We start from the raw sequence: 16456 nt of genomic DNA on the forward strand, positions 1-16456 counted from the left end.
TGATAATCCACAATGTTCAGTTCGTCGGGCATCGAGACGACTACGGAAATCGCTTTCCACGTCTATCCAACATGTCAGCTGAGATTGTAGTCAGTCGGCATCATCGATAACTAACACACGATTTTCTGGAGCAACGGAAATGATATACCGTCAACACAAAAGCTTTGCCTACTTACTTAGCCATCTCAGCAACAACCAACGGAGAATCATGTCCGACAGGCATCCGACCACACACAGTGTCTTGAAATAGACTTATAAGGGCAGCATTAACCGGTCTGCTATTTGAAAACTCATTGCATCAAAAAGATTTGAGTATACCGACGAGTCAGTGAACTTCAAATGACAGCCACGGTCATCCAACCCGCTGCGACTAGCATTGAATCCATCTCCGACGAGGTCGATATCGTTAATGCGCTGAAGACAGCCCAGAAAACAGAGCGTGATCTGTATGATGAGTCCGAATTTGACAGGAACAAAGACAAAGCCACGTTCCGCCAATTCGAAGATGCTTGCGACCGCGTTAAGAAGTTCTACGCGCAGCAGCACACCTTGCAAACAGTGAGTCGGTCCTGTTCGGTGCTGGTGTCCTGAAATAGATCGCTGACTTATATGACTAGCCCTATTACCTAGAACTCATTGATGAGTATTTCCCTACAAAGGTTCTAAGATGGTGATAGTCTTGAGTGGCTTGAGTGGGCCCCCTTACACCTTGTCCCATGAAGTCATTTTTTATCTGGGGAAAATCCTACACTCGAATCTTATGAGATACCTTCGAGGGTCTAGGTTTTCTCAGCTATCCGAGAGATTAGTTCGCTTGTTTTAAGATGATTTGATAGTTTTCATCCACAAACCTAGAACCTTACGTCCGAGAATATACAGTGTGAATGAGACTAATGCTTTTTGCCACTGCACCAAATTTCCTTATGTAGTTCTTGCTAGACTTGTTAAACTTAGAGAGATGTCTATGGGGAATTGGGGCTTCTTCCTAACCCTGCCTTACACTTCAAATAAATAAACTACTGTAGAAAGTAGGGATGGCTATCTTGATTTTGGTTCGGACACAGTATCGAGTGCGAATATAAAATTAGCCCATCTTGGATCTGTCAATAAAGCCACGATATCTGTTTCTATTTCCTGACGATGTAGACAATAACCGGAACACTATCAACAAGGTCAAAGACCCAAACAAGAAATTTATTTGGTATGTGAGTCTATGCTTAGACTCCGGTAATTTATAGTAAGAAGTATATACAATTCAGTAAGCGGTCCGACAGCCCAGCCACTCAAAACTCACACTAAGAACTTCTACAACATTACCCCACGGATCAGACAAGTAGAGACACTTGGTATCGCCATTCCCAGAAGGATCAACAGTCTTCCCAATTCTTTTCCCACCAGCAGCTTCAACTTTGTCCGCCAATTCATCCGGGTTTGGATCCGTCACACAGATATGGAAAAAGCCCTTGCGCTCATATTGGAAAACATCCACGTGCTGAGGCTTCGGGTCAACGAATTCGAAAATCTCAAATCCGACACCGTTACCGGTTGCCATATAGGCCAGCTTCACTTCATTCATGGTTGAGGGATAGATGCCGAAGATAGCGGCATCTGGGGTTTCAGAGCGTTTTATGTGCGAAACCTTGCCGAGGAGCTTGAATCCAAACACGCGCGAGTACCAGTTGACTGTCGCCTGGATGTCAGAGACTGACACCGCGACATGATTGAAGACGCGGTTGTGGGGTGTCTAGATTGGATGGTTAGAGTCTGATATAAAGCCGTTATGCGTAGCACGCACCTCTCCAACCATTATGGTAAATCGGAAATTTTTTTGTTTGTATCAACTGGAATATTGGACTTGAAAGTGTCCCAATTTGTGCTGAATATAGAACCTTACGATTTAGCCAACAGATAATCGGTTGAGATCAAATGGGACAGAATGAAAATGCCCATGAGATAGCAGGAACAAAACAACTATAAAAGAAGTAAACAACAAGTATCGCAGTTAGGTTTCCGACATCATTGCGAATTCCGATCGGACATGGTTCCGTTCTGCAGCAAAAGTAAAAGCAAATGCGAGTCCCAGTAAGTATTGGTTCCGGAGAACAGTCTCCGAATGGTGCCTGTAATTCTAAATTCCGAGTAGTTCGAACTGTTGCCGAGTCACTGTACAAGGAGTCAGTGAGGGGATTGGATATTGACTCTCTTTACTGGATTACTGTTATAATTACGATTATCTTGGACAGGGAAGGGAATTGGACCCGGGGAGGAGAGTGGGCGGAGGGAAGAAATACGTAGAAGCAAATATCTGCATTGAACAATCAAGTAACTACTCTTTTTGCTCACACATATAGCAGTCCAGAGTTCAAGAAGCAGGTTCCCAGCTATAGCAACTTCCAAACAGAGTATGTCGTCGGGATGGCTATCCGCGATCTAGTTTCCTAAGTAATTATCTATCCAAACAATAGGAATCCAGCACCACATGCCGCAGTGATGCTAAACCGGCAGCATCCGCCCTCTGTCTTAGAAAAGAACATTTGTACGTCTTGCTAGAACGTACGTTGGATAGTATAGCATATGTCGAAAGAGTCGAAAAAAGAAAGAAAGAGCAGGTACGAAAGTAGACCGATTTCAGCGCTCGATACGCATATTCATGCAGGATAAAGCTACTACCACTGAGATGAAACGGGCTTCATTCCATCCCCAAACCCCAATCTACTGTATGCGGAGGGAATCTGGGGTACAGCAACCTAAACCCTACTGATCGTCTCGGAAATCAGTCACCGAATAGGTTGATCTGGGGGAGACAACTCGGCTGTAGGACCGATGGGCGTCACGGCCAACCCCGCAAAGTAGACCCCGGATTCCAACCTCTGTCTCCGTTTCCCATTTCCTACTTTTCTCCGCTACCGAATTCAATTTTAGCTTGACAGAATAAGAAGGAAGATCATTTCGTCAATCTTGAACAATGAACCCACGCAAACATGCCGTCTACAAAGCCTTCGACGAAGAGGAGATATGCCACCATGGCCTGTGTCTCATGCCGTGAGACCAAAACAAAGATGGCGTCTGACGATCCTGGTCTTCTCTGCCAAAAAAGAGTTACTTTGAACCTCAATCAGGGACTAATAACCCATAGTGTGATGGCGGGCAGCCGAAACGTTCTCATTGCGTGAACAGAAAGCGCGAATGCCGCTACCAGGCTATTGACAAACGAAAGTGAGCACATGTATTTCTACTCTGATTGTGGCAACTGCTCATCAATAGCGCCTTTTAATCCTTCAGACGTCGTTGACAAAAGAATATTGAGGAAGCCAAAGCCAAACAGCAGAATATGGAGGACACGTCGTTCTATTCAGAAGTGCTCAGACATGCAATGTGAGGCAAAACAGGGTGGTGCACCGAAGGGGGGGGGGAATTATCTGACTTCATTCGACAGGTGTGGAGCGCTTTCGAAACTCGCTTTCATCAAGACTTTGTTACCTTTCCCAAGACTCTCGTGGACTTCTTTGGGGATCGTGCAAAGGCGTTTCTGGAGCTTGAACTGGACTGTCCTTGCGTCGCGACTGTCCAGGCTATGGTCATACTGAGCTGTCATGAGATTGGAAATGGGATCGATGCCCGAGGATGGCTCTATAGTGGTAAACCTCGTTTTGATTGTCTGGCTTTTGAGCCTGTTTCTGATTGACGATTCAAGGCATGGCAATACGACTCGCGTTTGACCTCGCTTTAAACCTTGATATGTCAGCTTATGCTTCCAAGGGAGATATTACTCCTGAAGATGCGGACCTTCGTCGAACAGTATTTTGGGCTGCATACCTTGTTGATCAGTAAGCCTTCTTCTTGTATGCTACCTGAAGATCGAAACTGAAATCTGCCTAGTCAATTGGGATTCCATCTTGGCAGACCTTTCCGCACCAGCATGGAGGACGTGACCGTTGGCAAACCACACGACCAAGGGAATACATTGGGTCCTTCCAGATGGATACCTTACGGGCTTCAGGATACAACAACTGGGGCATCTGGCTTCCTTGATTGCACCGAAGCTGTGAGTCGGCAGTTGATTTCTCTTCGTGAGCTCATGGCCCCATGTGGATATATATTGTGAGTCTCGACCTCAGGTTTCAGAAGAAGCGACGCGAGCTGAATGCTAAAACACAGATACGGCACATCTAGCATCTCCAAAGCAGTCCTACAAGAGCTCAACGCAAAGATTGTTGCACAGCTTCGAAGGTAGAAAGCCAAACTTCCTCCTTTCTTACAGATCGATCTTGACGACTGCACATCGCAATATCTTCCACATGTACTATTACTCCAGTAAGCCGAAGCACTGTCACTTTTGCATTCATAATATGGTTGCTAAACGGAAACTCTTGAGCAAAGTATGCAGTACCGCCAGAATATAGTCTACGCCCATCGGCCCTGGATGTCAAAAAGTGGGTTACAGCCACAACCACCTAGGGGCCCAGGCTACCTTCACGCTCATGAAATGTGCATACAGTCCGCCATTTCAATCTCGAAAAATCTCATCTTGTATGAGGCTAGGTATACATTGCGACGCATGAATGTTAAGGCAGTGTCAATCACTTCGTCTGCCATCCTTATACTTCTCTTCGCCTCCGTGTCCAAGCATCCGACCCGCTCACACAGTGATATCGCAATGAATTTAAGTACTTGCTTCAGTCCCCCTTTATTCTACCTTGTTTTCTTAAAAATGTATAGAATGAAATTAGGTTCTGGATACCAATGAAATTATATCTCAGCTGATGTTCTATTGATCAGAGTATCATGGATATATTGTAGAAAAGTACGGTCGTTAAGCATTCCTCTCTATATATATTTGAAAGCGACTAGACCATGCGGCCTTGGCGGAAGTTCACGGATGTCATCCCCTTTTGTCTCTGAGAGCCACCCTTTTGGCTTTTAGAGGGATAGTCGCTGTTGATATCCGACCATTGGTCATACATCTGAATCCTTACCTAGACAAAACTCCGACCTAGCTCGGCCTTGTTTTCAGCTGCATCGGATTTGCTGCTTACCGGAGACTGCCATGACTCAAAACAGATGACAGGAGGGGCTAGCGTGGTGGTAATCTGACTGGCTGTTATCAGTTCCGATCTGCATGAATGGGATGGTAGAATGGCATAACTAATAGAGGTATTATTGCTTGTAGGTTCGGTACGTACTCTTTGTTAACATCGCATGGGAGTTCTGACTGGAGTGCAGCAATAATAGGCATCACAGTGGCCGTCAAAAGACCCTAGCTCCCAAGTGGAGCGGGATCGAAACTCAAGAGTCGAGGAACGTGGTGGCTCAACCATCCAGAGGCGTGAAAAGCATGCCTGACTTCGACGGTGGTGAGGATGAACGGCCGCTAAACCAGCAACTAAAGCGTAGTAGCGCATGGGCGACACACCGTCCAGCACGCCGTCCTCCAGGCGCTGATAATAATTCATACCTGCGACGATCGCCGTAGTGGCAGGATATAAACCACCGAGGTGCTGCACCCGTAACAAATAATCAATACTAACCAAGCTCGATTCTGCGCGATACAACACTGCGAGGCTCTGTATCGGCGGGCGGTCAGGACGGCAGAGAGAGAGATAAGGTTCACCGTTGAGGTTCGCTCGTCTGAAGTCACCAGGTTGCATCGCGACAACTTCTACCGCCGTCCGCCCACCTTGCGCAGTTCAGCTCATTTCCATCGCGCAGACTCGTGCTGGCGAGCATATCGCATTGATTTGGCTCTGTCTGAATCTACGACGGAACGTTCTTGTGGACAAAAGGTGTGTTTTTGCGCGTAATCGAGCACCGCGCCCCGCACCGGTTCACCGATCGCGATGCTAATTCGATTCATAACCACAGATATCTGGTTCCTTTTCTTCTCTGATCGCATACCTGCTGCAAGCTGGGTAAAACAGCCAGCAGCAAAATACCTACGAGGCAACGGTTGAAACCGTGACGGAAGACAACCGGCCTGGTATCAAATCGACTGCGACCGTGGCCGATCGGGTGCCTCGCTACTGACGTGCTGGTCTAGTCACTGCCAGACCTGGAGTAACACCTGGGAGCCTGTTAGCTTTCTGGGGTCTGAGGTGACTCTGGCTCGCACATAATTGACAAGCCAGAAAGGTTGCAAAACACCGAGGCGACACAGTGACGCTATCTGTGGTTGGACGCGACCTTCGCCCTGTTCGTAGCCCTCTCTCAACGACAGCGCTCACGAACAGTATACGGAATAGGGGGCGCCTGACTTGACGGTAGCATAGCGCGCACACATACCGGGGAGGGGTGTCAGCGCGCTGCAGAACCAGCTGTTACTGCTAGTCTGAAAGGATAGTCCAGAGTCAGCTTGCGCGCGAAATGTCTCCGACTCCGCCTTCGACTACGTCCTCCAGTGTGGGCGCACACTCGCCTGAAGGTCAGTTCAGAGTCATCAGGAAGAGGAATCGAGTTCCTCTATCTTGTGCACCATGTCGGCACCGGAAGTGAGTCTTGTGAGACCCTTCACCATGGCAGAGGCCAAACATTGCTAACATGGTCTGCAGGCTTAAATGCAACCGTTCTCACCCATGTGAGAATTGCGTTAAGCGGGGCGATTCGGCCTCTTGCACCTATGCCCAACCTGGGGTCCGGAAGAAGACAACCTTGAACCAGAATGCAGTGGCAACACCAGATGATATGCAGAACAGGATAGACAGGCTGGAAGGCCTCGTTCTTTCCTTGATGACGAATGGCTCCCAGTCTGCGGGGCCGACTGCGGCAGCGGCAGCGATCTCAGGCCATAGCAGTATTGATTCAGGTCGAACTTCTAACGAGACTAATGGGGATGAGCTCGAGATGGACGGCCAGGAAGAAAGCGATACCGAACAGGTCACAAAATCGTTTGGAATAATGAAAGTCGACAACAACAAATCTTATTACATCAGTGATGCACACTGGGCTTCAGTACTTAATGATGTAAGAATGCCTCTTTTCGAACCGGCTGGGTTGTCCGTGTCCTAACAACTCATACAGATAGCGGAAGTCCGGAACTATTTCACGGTACATAAAAAGCAATATGAAGAACAAGCTGAGAAGGTCAAGGCCTTGAGAAAGGATACTGATTTTTCAGGTTCCGCATTGCTTTTTGGTACTGTGAAGCCTTTGAGCCAGGCGGAAATCATGTCTTCTTTCCCTTCCCGATACACGACCGACATACTTATTGCACGGTATTTCAACAGTTATGACCCGTCAACGCATATCCTCCACGGACCAACGTTCCAGAAGGAGTACAACCGCCACTGGGAAGACCCTTCGCAAACGTGTATTGTTTGGGTAGGCATGCTCTTCGTGATGATGAGACTCGCCATGCTGTCTTATCACAGAGATGGCGATGAACCGCCCGAATTTCGTGGGAAATCGTTGGACATGGCAGGGACGTATAGAAATATGATGGCACAATGTCTGACATTGGCCGACTATACGAAACCCCATCCGCATCTAATTGAAACTTTGATTCTTCATCTTCACGCGGACTACAGCCAGACTAGGGAAACGGAGACATCAGTGTGGATATTGGTCGGGATGATCGCGCGGCTGGCTATGCGAATGGGGTACCATAGGGACTCAAAGTCGTTTCCCAACATTACACCATTCCAGGGAGAGATGCGTAGGAGAGTCTGGACATTTGTTAAACAGGCAGACCTTCTATTTTCCTTCCAGGCAGGACTCCCAAGCATGATTCGCTCCGGGGACAGCGACACCGAATTGCCGAGAAATTTATATGATGAGGATTTCGACGAAAGCTGCAAGGAACTGCCACCTCCACGTCCTTCGAGCGAACCCACCCCAATCTCATATTTGATAGCGAAGGCTCGGATCGCATTTACGTTCGGGAGGGTCATCGAGCACACCTCCTCTATGAAAAGCGGGCCGTATGAGACGGTCATGGAAATCGACAGCGAACTGCGTCGAGCTCGAGATATGATCCCAGAACATCTTCAAGTACGCCCTATGGAAGAGTGTCAATTGGATCCTGCTTCCCTGATAGTGTCAAGATTTAACGTACGTTTACAACATGGAGAGATCCAGCTCAATTACTTTACTGACTGAATTTAGATCATGAGCACTTACCACAAAGCTCAAGTTGTCTTACATCGACGTTATCTCGGTCGCGCGCGAGAAAACCCCCGCTTCACGCACTCACGCCGGACTTGCATTGATTCATCACTGGAGCTATTGAGTTACCAGTCAATATTACATGGGGAAACCCGCCCCAACGGCCGCCTGCGAGCATTAACTCATCAGGTAATGTCTCTTAGCTCGAATGATTTCTTGCTTGCTGCAACCGTTGTCTGCCTTGATTTGTACCACGGGCTACAATTGCAAGCGGCCGGGAGGCCTTCCGGAGACACCTATGCATGGGGTGTGGAACGTCGAGATGAGATGTTGGCTACCATTAGACGCTCTAAGGAGATTTGGGATGATCTTCGTGACCAGTCAATAGAGGCATGGAAAGCATCATCTATTCTTGGAGTGATGCTCACAAAGCTACATCTTGCACCTCAGGGTACGGAGACCAGCACTGCTTCTGCACCTGCCTTTGAGTCACAGGACGAGAAGGAGAACGCTGCGATGACTCTGGGACTGTTGAGCAGTGGCATGAGCCCGTTAAACTCAGGAACCGCGGGTTTCAGTGACCCGACATTCCGAATGGCAGAGACCTTATCGCCCCCGGGCGGCGGTCTAGGCGTCCCCGGCATACCGCAGGGTGCTACTTCGCCTTTTAGCATGCTGGGCGTTATGCCGGATATGCAGCCGGTGAATTTGGACTGGGTATGTGCTTACCCCCTCTTAGACCCATGTTTGGCCAATAGCTAACTGCGAGTGTAGGAAGCGTGGGATAGCTACATCCAGAGCTCGAATTTCGATCCATCAAATCAACTATGGCCGATGTTAGACATGCAACAGCAACCGTCACTATCCCCTATATCTCCATCCACGGTCCCAACAGCGCGCAACGGTGTCCCTGAGGTGTCTCGGAACCCATATCGACCACTGCCCGGATTATTCCCCTCCCAGTCTAATTACGATAATGGACCTAGCCCGGAGAACGGTGTTTTCATGAATCTCAGTAATGATAATAACAGCCCATCTCAACCGCCAGGTGGCCTTGGCAGGAGTCAGGGAGCGATGTGATTTGTCTGCAGTTGTGTGATTATTTGGCCTTCGAAATGGATATGTCTTATACCCGGTTCCTTTCTCTCACAAAAGTGGGAATGACAGCAAAGATTTGATGGTTTAACGGGAGATATTCTGACTATGGCGGAAAAAGCGACGATAGGAAACGGTGTCATCCACATACTATGTATGCATATTACGAGATTTCGTTACGGTTACTGTCCCTTGCACATTCTGCCATATGGGTCTCTATTCCTGGGGGCCATCTGACTTAGATCATTTCTCTCTCTCGCACGGCGGTTTAGTGCCTTTTCTCGTCTCATAACTGAATAGAGTATCGAATAGCTTCCTAGTAGAACGAGTACATATCGGCGGTCATATACGAATTCTGCTGGATCAATTTGTCAGTAAGGTTGCTTTCAGCCGTTGTCGTAAATATTGGTTTGCTTCTGTAGAGTGTCATCCATACGGCATTTTGTCGAATATTGAATGCACGGAAGCAAGTTCTTGAACACCTTGAATTGCTTGCTTGCTCCTAGGTCTAGGGGGAATTTGAGCTTATATTTACCTCAATAGGTATACGTTCGCTTTGTGCGCCGACAAATTTACATAGGCAATTACAGGATATGAGAAGTGACCTGAAATATACCACATGTTAGTAAAATACCCACTAAGTCATATTAGGACAAATGATAGCCTTGCCCAGGTGCAAACCAATTGAATAATAGCGTTCTTTGGCTTAGTTTTGTCTGGACTCTGGATGCTTACACGTGACCCGCATGGGCCGATGTGGAGATTGTGTCGATAAGTCCAGCGGGTCGAACTTTTCTCAGCGCGAGAGAGTCTGTCGGCATCCCATCCTTACTGCCAGGCTCATTCAATCTGCATCTCTTTTATTTGCTTTAATATTTTCTGAACCCAGTTTTCGGATACCCATTTATTTCAAGATGTAAGTTTTACATGGTCACAATGGAATATGTTCTTTTTTTGGGGGGAAAAGACGAAAAAGATCGCGTTAGCTGATACAAATCTCCGCAGGTATTGCTTCCGACGAGCAGCTTTTCGACTCCTTTCCTCTCCTTCAACTTCTGTTCTTGCTAAGCCGAGGTCAATTACCACCGTTACTCCCTCTGTCCTTCAATTAAATCGCCAGTTGCCGCGCTACGCTTTCCAGCAACGATGGAACAGCAACGAGACCGCAAAGGATGCATCCGCTTCCGCGGACCAAGAGAAGACACCTGTGGTAGACCCTATTGCTGAGTCCGCTGCCTCAGAGACTGCACAGGCGACAACTGAAGCTGCTACGGATGCTGCGCCGGAGACTGAACCGCTGCCAGCCCGGCGGCCAGTGATGGCTCCTCCGGAGCCTAAGGAGACTATTTATGTTGGAAACCTGTTTTTCGATGTCACTGCGGAGGATCTGAAAAATCAGATGCAGAAATTCGGCGTTGTTGAGACTGCCAGAATTGTCCATGACAACCGGGGTTTGAGTAAAGGGTGAGTTGTGATAGCGGCTGTCCCAACATGTTCTGGGGTATTGAAACAGTCTCCTAAAAGCGCATAATTCTGACTGTCTCATGTGTCTAGTTTCGGTTACGTTACCTTCGATAATGTCGAGTCGGCCCAGCGCGCCATCCATGGCATGAACATGCAGGTCTTCGAGGGTCGTCGCATTGTCGCGCAGTTCGCGCAGTCAAATGCCGGTCGCCGCAACAGGCCTCGCCAGACTCCCTCCAAGACTCTTTTCATTGGAAACATGGCCTTTGACATGACTGACCGTGACCTCAACGACCTGTTCAAGGACGTTGAGAATGTGATCGACGTCCGGGTGGCTGTCGACCGTAAAACCGGTCAGCCCAGGGGTTTCGCACACGCCGATTTCCTCGATGTTCCTAGCGCTGAAGCTGCATTTGAAATCCTCAGCGGAAAGGCCCCCTACGGCAGGAAGCTTCGCGTCGATTACAGTTACACGAACCGGGACGGTGCTGAGTACCGTAACCGACGGAGGATCTCCAGTCAACCTATCGAAACTGAAACCGAATCTGGACCCAACTGAGACTGCAGAATGAATGGTCGGGATTGTGCATTACAAAAACCAGAAAATATCTCAAATTCGGTCTTGGAAAGGTATATCCTTTCCAGTGTGCATTCGTCACTTGTTCGACCTGGAAACTGGCAATAGGCGTTATTGCTACTGCTGCATGGGTGAGATTCTCTGCTGGAAGATGTCTGCTCCTGCGTCTTTACTACCAATCTCTGTTTTCTAAAACTGTGTCATGTATTCAATGGGCAAAGCACTTGTAGTATACTGGGTTACCTGGGATAGCATTCTAATGATAGACGACGCGGGAGAGATACAGTTATTTATGCCTACCGTGAGTACTATAAAAGGTTTATACGGGTTCCTCTAGCACTATATATATATATATATATCTCTACTTTGATCAACTAGATGGAATAATCATAATAATAATTCTCCCATGAACGCCCCTCGGACCTGGAACCTTCGCCACGTGACCGCGGACCAGGCGGGAGCCTCGGCAACAAAGCCGTCCGCTCTCCCCACGTCGGCGTTGATCGGTGCTTTCCATGCATCTACCGGCGCTCAATTTCTCCAACTCTCTTTTCTCCGCACTTACATAGCCTTTCTCTCAGTCATCGTTTCCCTTCCATCTTCTATCTATCTTTCTCGTCCTTCGTTCGTCGTTAGCGGCTCTATACAACCCGAGATATAATCAGTCGACCACCGTTGCCGGATATATTGCGCTGCGGGATTTCACCATGTCGTTCCTCGGTGGCGCCGAGTGCTCTACGGCGGCCAACCCGCTTGCACAGTTTACGAAACATGTACAAGATGACAAGTCCCTCCAGAGAGACAGGCTGGTGGGCAGAGGCCCAGGGGGCATGCAAGAAAGCATGCGATCCCAGGGTATGGTTGGTGGGCAGGATCAGGTATCTATCCCATCCTTTCTATCGATGCGTCACCCGGACCGTTGGGCTGACAAATCTGGTCTTGTCTCTAGATGATGGACGAGTTCATGCAACAGCCTGGCCATATGGCACAGGGGCCGCCACAACCGTTCGCCATGGAGCAGATGCGGAGAGAACTCGAGAACTTTCAGACAGCACCCCCGCGGACCGGCTCTCCCGGTTGGGCTGCAGAGTTCGACCCGGGCGAGCAAGCCCGTATGGAAGCTGCCTTCGCAGGACCAAAGGCTCCTATGATGAATGGCGGTGCAGGTTTCACTCCTGCGGAGTTTGCTCGTTTCCAACAACATAACCAGACGGGCATGGCACGCACGGGGAGTCCAATTACATCTACACCCAGCCCTTTGATGAGCGGCGGATTCCAGCGACCGATGGGCATGGGATATATGGGTGGAATGGGTATGATGCGACCTGCCTATAGTCCTATGGGCATGCAGCAACAACCGGCAGAGATGTCTACGCAGGACAAGGGCAAAGGTCGGATGGTGGAGTTGGACGATCAGAACTGGGAGGCGCAGTTCGCTGAAATGGAGACGGCTGGTACCCAGGACCTGGATGTGGAGGCCAACGCGGCTATGGAGGCAGAATTGAATGAGCTTGACAGGTCAGTCCCCGCAGGCACCGAGTCTCGCGAAGAGTCCTTCGAGAGAGTGTGGGAGAGGATTAAAGCTCAGATGGATACAAACAGGAAAATGGCCGAAAATGCAAAATTCGATGTGACCGACGACAGCCTGCATATGGGCCAATTGGAGGAGTGGGAAGGGTTTGACAACCTCCACACTCGATTCCGCGACCCCCAGCTCGGTGATTATTTGTTCGAGCCTGAAAACGCATTCCGCGCGGTGAACAACCCCTTTGAAGAAGGAGTTAAGATCATGCGTGAAGGTGGCAATCTGTCTTTGGCAGCTCTTGCTTTCGAGGCTGCGGTGCAAAAGGATCCTCAGCATGTCGAAGCATGGACGTACCTTGGAACTGCACAGGCACAGAACGAGAAGGAAAGCCCGGCAATCAGAGCCCTGGAACAGGCGATCAAGCTGAACCCCAAGAACCTGGACGCTCTGATGGGATTGGCTGTTTCTTACACCAACGAAGGATACGACTCTGCAGCATACCGTACGCTCGAGCGTTGGCTTTCTGTCAAGTATCCTCAAGTCATTGACCCGAAGGACCTCTCTTCTGATGCAGACATGGGATTCACTGACCGACATGCCTTGCACGAAAAGGTCACTGATCTTTTCATCCGTGCTGCTCAATTATCGCCTTCTGGCGAGCAAATGGACCCCGACGTCCAGGTCGGTTTGGGTGTTCTTTTCTACTGTGCTGAAGAATATGACAAGGCTGTTGACTGCTTCACGGCTGCCCTCGCATCTACTGAGACAGGTACTTCCAACCAGCAGGAACAGCTTCACCTGCTGTGGAACCGGCTGGGAGCTACTCTTGCCAACTCTGGTCGGTCTGAGGAGGCCATCGAGGCCTATGAGAAGGCACTGACCATCAACCCGAACTTTGTTCGTGCTCGTTACAACCTCGGAGTTTCGTGCATCAACATTGGCTGTTACCCCGAGGCAGCGCAGCACCTTCTCGGAGCTCTCTCCATGCACCGTGTTGTGGAGGAGGAAGGTAGAGAACGAGCACGAGAAATTGTCGAAGGGGTCGACGGTATCGGAGATGATGAGTTGGACCGCATGATCGATGTCAGTCACAACCAGAGCACAAACCTGTGGGATACGTTGCGCAGGGTATTCAGTCAGATGGGACGCCGTGATCTGGCGGACATGGTAGTGCCGGGAATGGATGTCTCGGTTTTCAGAAAGGAGTTCGACTTTTAGGCCACCATTTGTCGGCTATTCTCTTGGACGATGTATTAAATGAAAAAAAGGAGAGAGGAGATGATGCATTTCCACTCTGCAGATATGTTTCGTGATCATTTTGGATACCATGGTTGATTTAGTTATCGGAAATACATATGGCTGTATTTTGATTTGTACTAGGGAATGCATAAATAACTATACATTTGAGGAGTTGTTGAATTAGTAAAAGCGGTGTCTTATCTACATTCTGGTTTCGAACTAGTATGACCATCTATCTCATTGCTACTCGAGTATATAAGTAATGACCTTTTTGACTTGAGCTTCAGGAAGTTGAACATGGGAGTATGTATACCACTAACTAACCACGCCGCGGCTCGGAAGCGCAGCCGAAACTCCCGAACGCGCGGGCATTGCGTCACCCAATCCGGGGTTAGTCTATCATCAACAGCCGAGGAGATGATAATGAGCTCTACGCTGTCAATATTAATGACTTGATAGAAGTCATATCGAGACACTTTAATACCATCCAGCAGTTGAGCTGGTCTCTTGTCCTTTTGTTTCTGCTGATCGTTCAGTCATGGCTACCGGAGCTCAGATTATCGCCCGAGCGCTACGCGACTTGGGCGTCACGGTCATCTTCGGCCTGGTGGGAATTCCCGTCGTCGACATCGCAGAAGAGGCGATCAATCTGGGAATCCGGTTCATTGCGTTCCGTAACGAGCAGGCCTGCAGCTATGCCGCCAGTGTATATGGGTATATGACGGGACGACCAGGTGTCTGTCTCGTGGTTGGAGGGCCCGGAGTTCTCCATGCTATCGCAGGTGTAAGCATACTCCCCTTCTGGTTGGAGATGCCGGCCATTACCTGGTATTCCCTCAAGCTGAAACTGACACACAAACCAATATTCAGATAGGAAATGCATCGGCTAATAACTTCCCACTACTCGTCCTTGCTGGTTCGTCCGAGACGACGGCTGTGACGAAGGGGTCCTTCCAGGAGATGGATGCCATTTCTCTGCTGACGCCGCACACGAAATTCGCTGTTCGGGCGAACTCTCTTGATTCAATCCCGGGTGCGGTTCGAAATGCATACAGGATGTGCTGGTATGGACGTCCTGGACCGACGTTCGTTGATCTCCCTGCGGATATCATCCAGGGCAAAGCAGCGGCTGATGTTAAGCTGCCGGCACCTGAGAATCTGCTATTGCCTTCTCCGCCAAAGCCGAGCGGAGATCCAGCTACTATCTTGAAGGCCGCGCAGTTACTTAGATCTGCTCGTGCGCCTCTGGTCATTGTCGGGAAAGGAGCAGCCTATGCGCGGGCAGAGTCCGCAATACGTGAGCTGGTTGAGCGGACACAAGTCCCTTTCTTGCCTACGCCCATGGGGAAGGGTGTGGTCCCTGACTCCCACCCATTGAACGCTTCGAGTGCTCGAAGTGCCGCGCTAAAGAACGCTGATGTAGTGCTGCTCCTGGGTGGGCGACTGAACTGGATTCTGCATTTCGGGGCCCCTCCGAAGTGGTCTCCCACAGCAAAGATCATCCAGGTCGATATCTGCGCAGAGGAGATTGGCCGGAATGCAGGAAACGCAGAACTCGGCATCATTGGCGACATTGGCCTTGTCGTTGAGCAGTTGTCCACGAAGCTCTCCAATTGGAAATATCAACCAGGACCATCCGGTGGCATCTCCTTCCCATCACTTCTGGCTTCGTCTGCAAAGAAGAATGAAGCAAAAGCAGAAAACGCTGCATTGAAACCCACCCCCCCAAACACTCCTCTTACCTTCCAACGCGCGTACCATATCATCAAAAACACGCTGAATTCCCTCAGCGCCCCCGAGGATGGCCAGATCGTCTACGTCTCCGAAGGAGCCAACACGATGGATATCTCCCGATCCATCTTCCCATTAAACCACCCCCGTCAACGTCTCGATGCCGGCACATACGCCACCATGGGTGTCGGTCTCGGCTACGTCATCGCAGCTCACGCTGCATACAACATCTACCCAGCCGATCAAACGGCGGCCATCTCTCGACCGAAGAAAATCGTCGCATTCGAAGGCGACAGCGCCTTCGGCTTCAGCGCCATGGAAATCGAGACCATGGCCCGCTACCGCATCCCGGCCTTGATCTTCGTCATGAACAACTCCGGCATCTATCACGGCGACACCCCGTCTGAAGACGCATGGAAAACCCTCCAGGACCAAACGATATCTAACGATACGAAATCAGAAGAGGACTACAAGAAGGGGCTCAGATCAACTAGTCTTCTCTACGAGGCGCGCTATGAACAACTCGCTACCATGTTTGGTGGGAAGGGATACTTTGTACGCACGGAAAAGGAGCTAGAGAAGGCTACGAGGGATGGATTCCTGGAGTCGAATACCGTTACGGTTGTGAATGTCGTGGTTGAGCCTGGTGTCGGGCAGAAAATCCAATTCGCTTGGCAAGGGGTTAAGGATGAGGGGTCGAATAAGCAGGCGAAGTTGTAGCTGCGCTT

The 16456-nt window shown here is 49.5% G+C and overlaps 6 protein-coding genes across 6 annotated transcripts; 5 read left to right on the forward strand and 1 right to left on the reverse strand.

The window, feature by feature from the left end:
• Positions 1-28: 28 nt before the first annotated feature.
• Positions 29-747, forward strand: C8Q69DRAFT_45299 (hypothetical protein). Its single transcript, XM_028629596.1, has 2 exons — positions 29-558; positions 618-747. The coding sequence occupies exons 1-2, from the start codon at positions 340-342 to the stop codon at positions 672-674; spliced, it is 276 nt and encodes a 91-aa protein (XP_028489667.1). The 5' UTR covers positions 29-339; the 3' UTR covers positions 675-747.
• Positions 748-1200: 453 nt separating this feature from the next.
• Positions 1201-2049, reverse strand: C8Q69DRAFT_524603 (hypothetical protein). Its single transcript, XM_028633592.1, has 2 exons — positions 1796-2049; positions 1201-1744 (listed from the first exon to the last, which is right to left on the reverse strand). Exons 1-2 carry the CDS (start codon positions 1805-1807, stop codon positions 1256-1258), a joined length of 501 nt encoding a protein of 166 aa, XP_028489668.1. The 5' UTR covers positions 1808-2049; the 3' UTR covers positions 1201-1255.
• A 1401-nt stretch (positions 2050-3450) lies between these two features.
• C8Q69DRAFT_45328 (hypothetical protein) lies at positions 3451-4968 on the forward strand. Its single transcript, XM_028629615.1, has 5 exons — positions 3451-3638; positions 3695-3827; positions 3880-4101; positions 4159-4230; positions 4381-4968. The coding sequence occupies exons 1-5, from the start codon at positions 3575-3577 to the stop codon at positions 4745-4747; spliced, it is 858 nt and encodes a 285-aa protein (XP_028489669.1). The 5' UTR covers positions 3451-3574; the 3' UTR covers positions 4748-4968.
• A 1392-nt stretch (positions 4969-6360) lies between these two features.
• On the forward strand, positions 6361-9177 carry C8Q69DRAFT_441077 (fungal-specific transcription factor domain-containing protein; the record flags this gene model as incomplete). Its single annotated transcript, XM_028628716.1, has 5 exons — positions 6361-6485; positions 6546-6957; positions 7015-8043; positions 8098-8814; positions 8872-9177. The coding sequence occupies 5 exons, from the start codon at positions 6361-6363 to the stop codon at positions 9175-9177; spliced, it is 2589 nt and encodes an 862-aa protein (XP_028489670.1).
• Positions 9178-9992: 815 nt separating this feature from the next.
• Positions 9993-11604, forward strand: C8Q69DRAFT_453397 (RNA binding domain-containing protein). Its single transcript, XM_028629620.1, has 3 exons — positions 9993-10108; positions 10198-10656; positions 10747-11604. Coding segments are annotated over exons 1-3 (930 nt in total). The 5' UTR covers positions 9993-10106; the 3' UTR covers positions 11216-11604.
• Positions 11605-11940: 336 nt separating this feature from the next.
• C8Q69DRAFT_484656 (hypothetical protein) lies at positions 11941-16448 on the forward strand (the record flags this gene model as incomplete). Its single annotated transcript, XM_028631776.1, has 5 exons — positions 11941-12111; positions 12183-13886; positions 14221-14248; positions 14534-14781; positions 14868-16448. The coding sequence occupies 5 exons, from the start codon at positions 11941-11943 to the stop codon at positions 16446-16448; spliced, it is 3732 nt and encodes a 1243-aa protein (XP_028489672.1).
• Positions 16449-16456: the final 8 nt, after the last annotated feature.

The sequence above is a fragment of the Paecilomyces variotii genome (genome assembly GCF_004022145.1).
Source record: "Paecilomyces variotii strain CBS 101075 chromosome Unknown C8Q69scaffold_1, whole genome shotgun sequence".
In the NCBI taxonomy this organism is placed as follows: domain Eukaryota; kingdom Fungi; phylum Ascomycota; class Eurotiomycetes; order Eurotiales; family Thermoascaceae; genus Paecilomyces; species Paecilomyces variotii.

Excerpts from the sequence above, each read along its gene's own strand:
- C8Q69DRAFT_45328 (XM_028629615.1), top strand. The coding sequence starts at position 3,575 with ATGGTCATACTGAGCTGTCATGAGATTGGAAATGGGATCGATGCCCGA. Across the intron at positions 3,639-3,694 it reads CCGAGGATGGCTCTATAGTG|GCATGGCAATACGACTCGCG; the intron begins GTAAACCTCGTT and ends TGACGATTCAAG. Across the intron at positions 3,828-3,879 it reads GCTGCATACCTTGTTGATCA|TCAATTGGGATTCCATCTTG; the intron begins GTAAGCCTTCTT and ends AAATCTGCCTAG.
- C8Q69DRAFT_453397 (XM_028629620.1), top strand. Across the intron at positions 10,657-10,746 it reads AACCGGGGTTTGAGTAAAGG|TTTCGGTTACGTTACCTTCG; the intron begins GTGAGTTGTGAT and ends TCATGTGTCTAG.
- C8Q69DRAFT_45299 (XM_028629596.1), top strand. The coding sequence starts at position 340 with ATGACAGCCACGGTCATCCAACCCGCTGCGACTAGCATTGAATCCATC. Across the intron at positions 559-617 it reads AGCAGCACACCTTGCAAACA|CCCTATTACCTAGAACTCAT; the intron begins GTGAGTCGGTCC and ends TTATATGACTAG.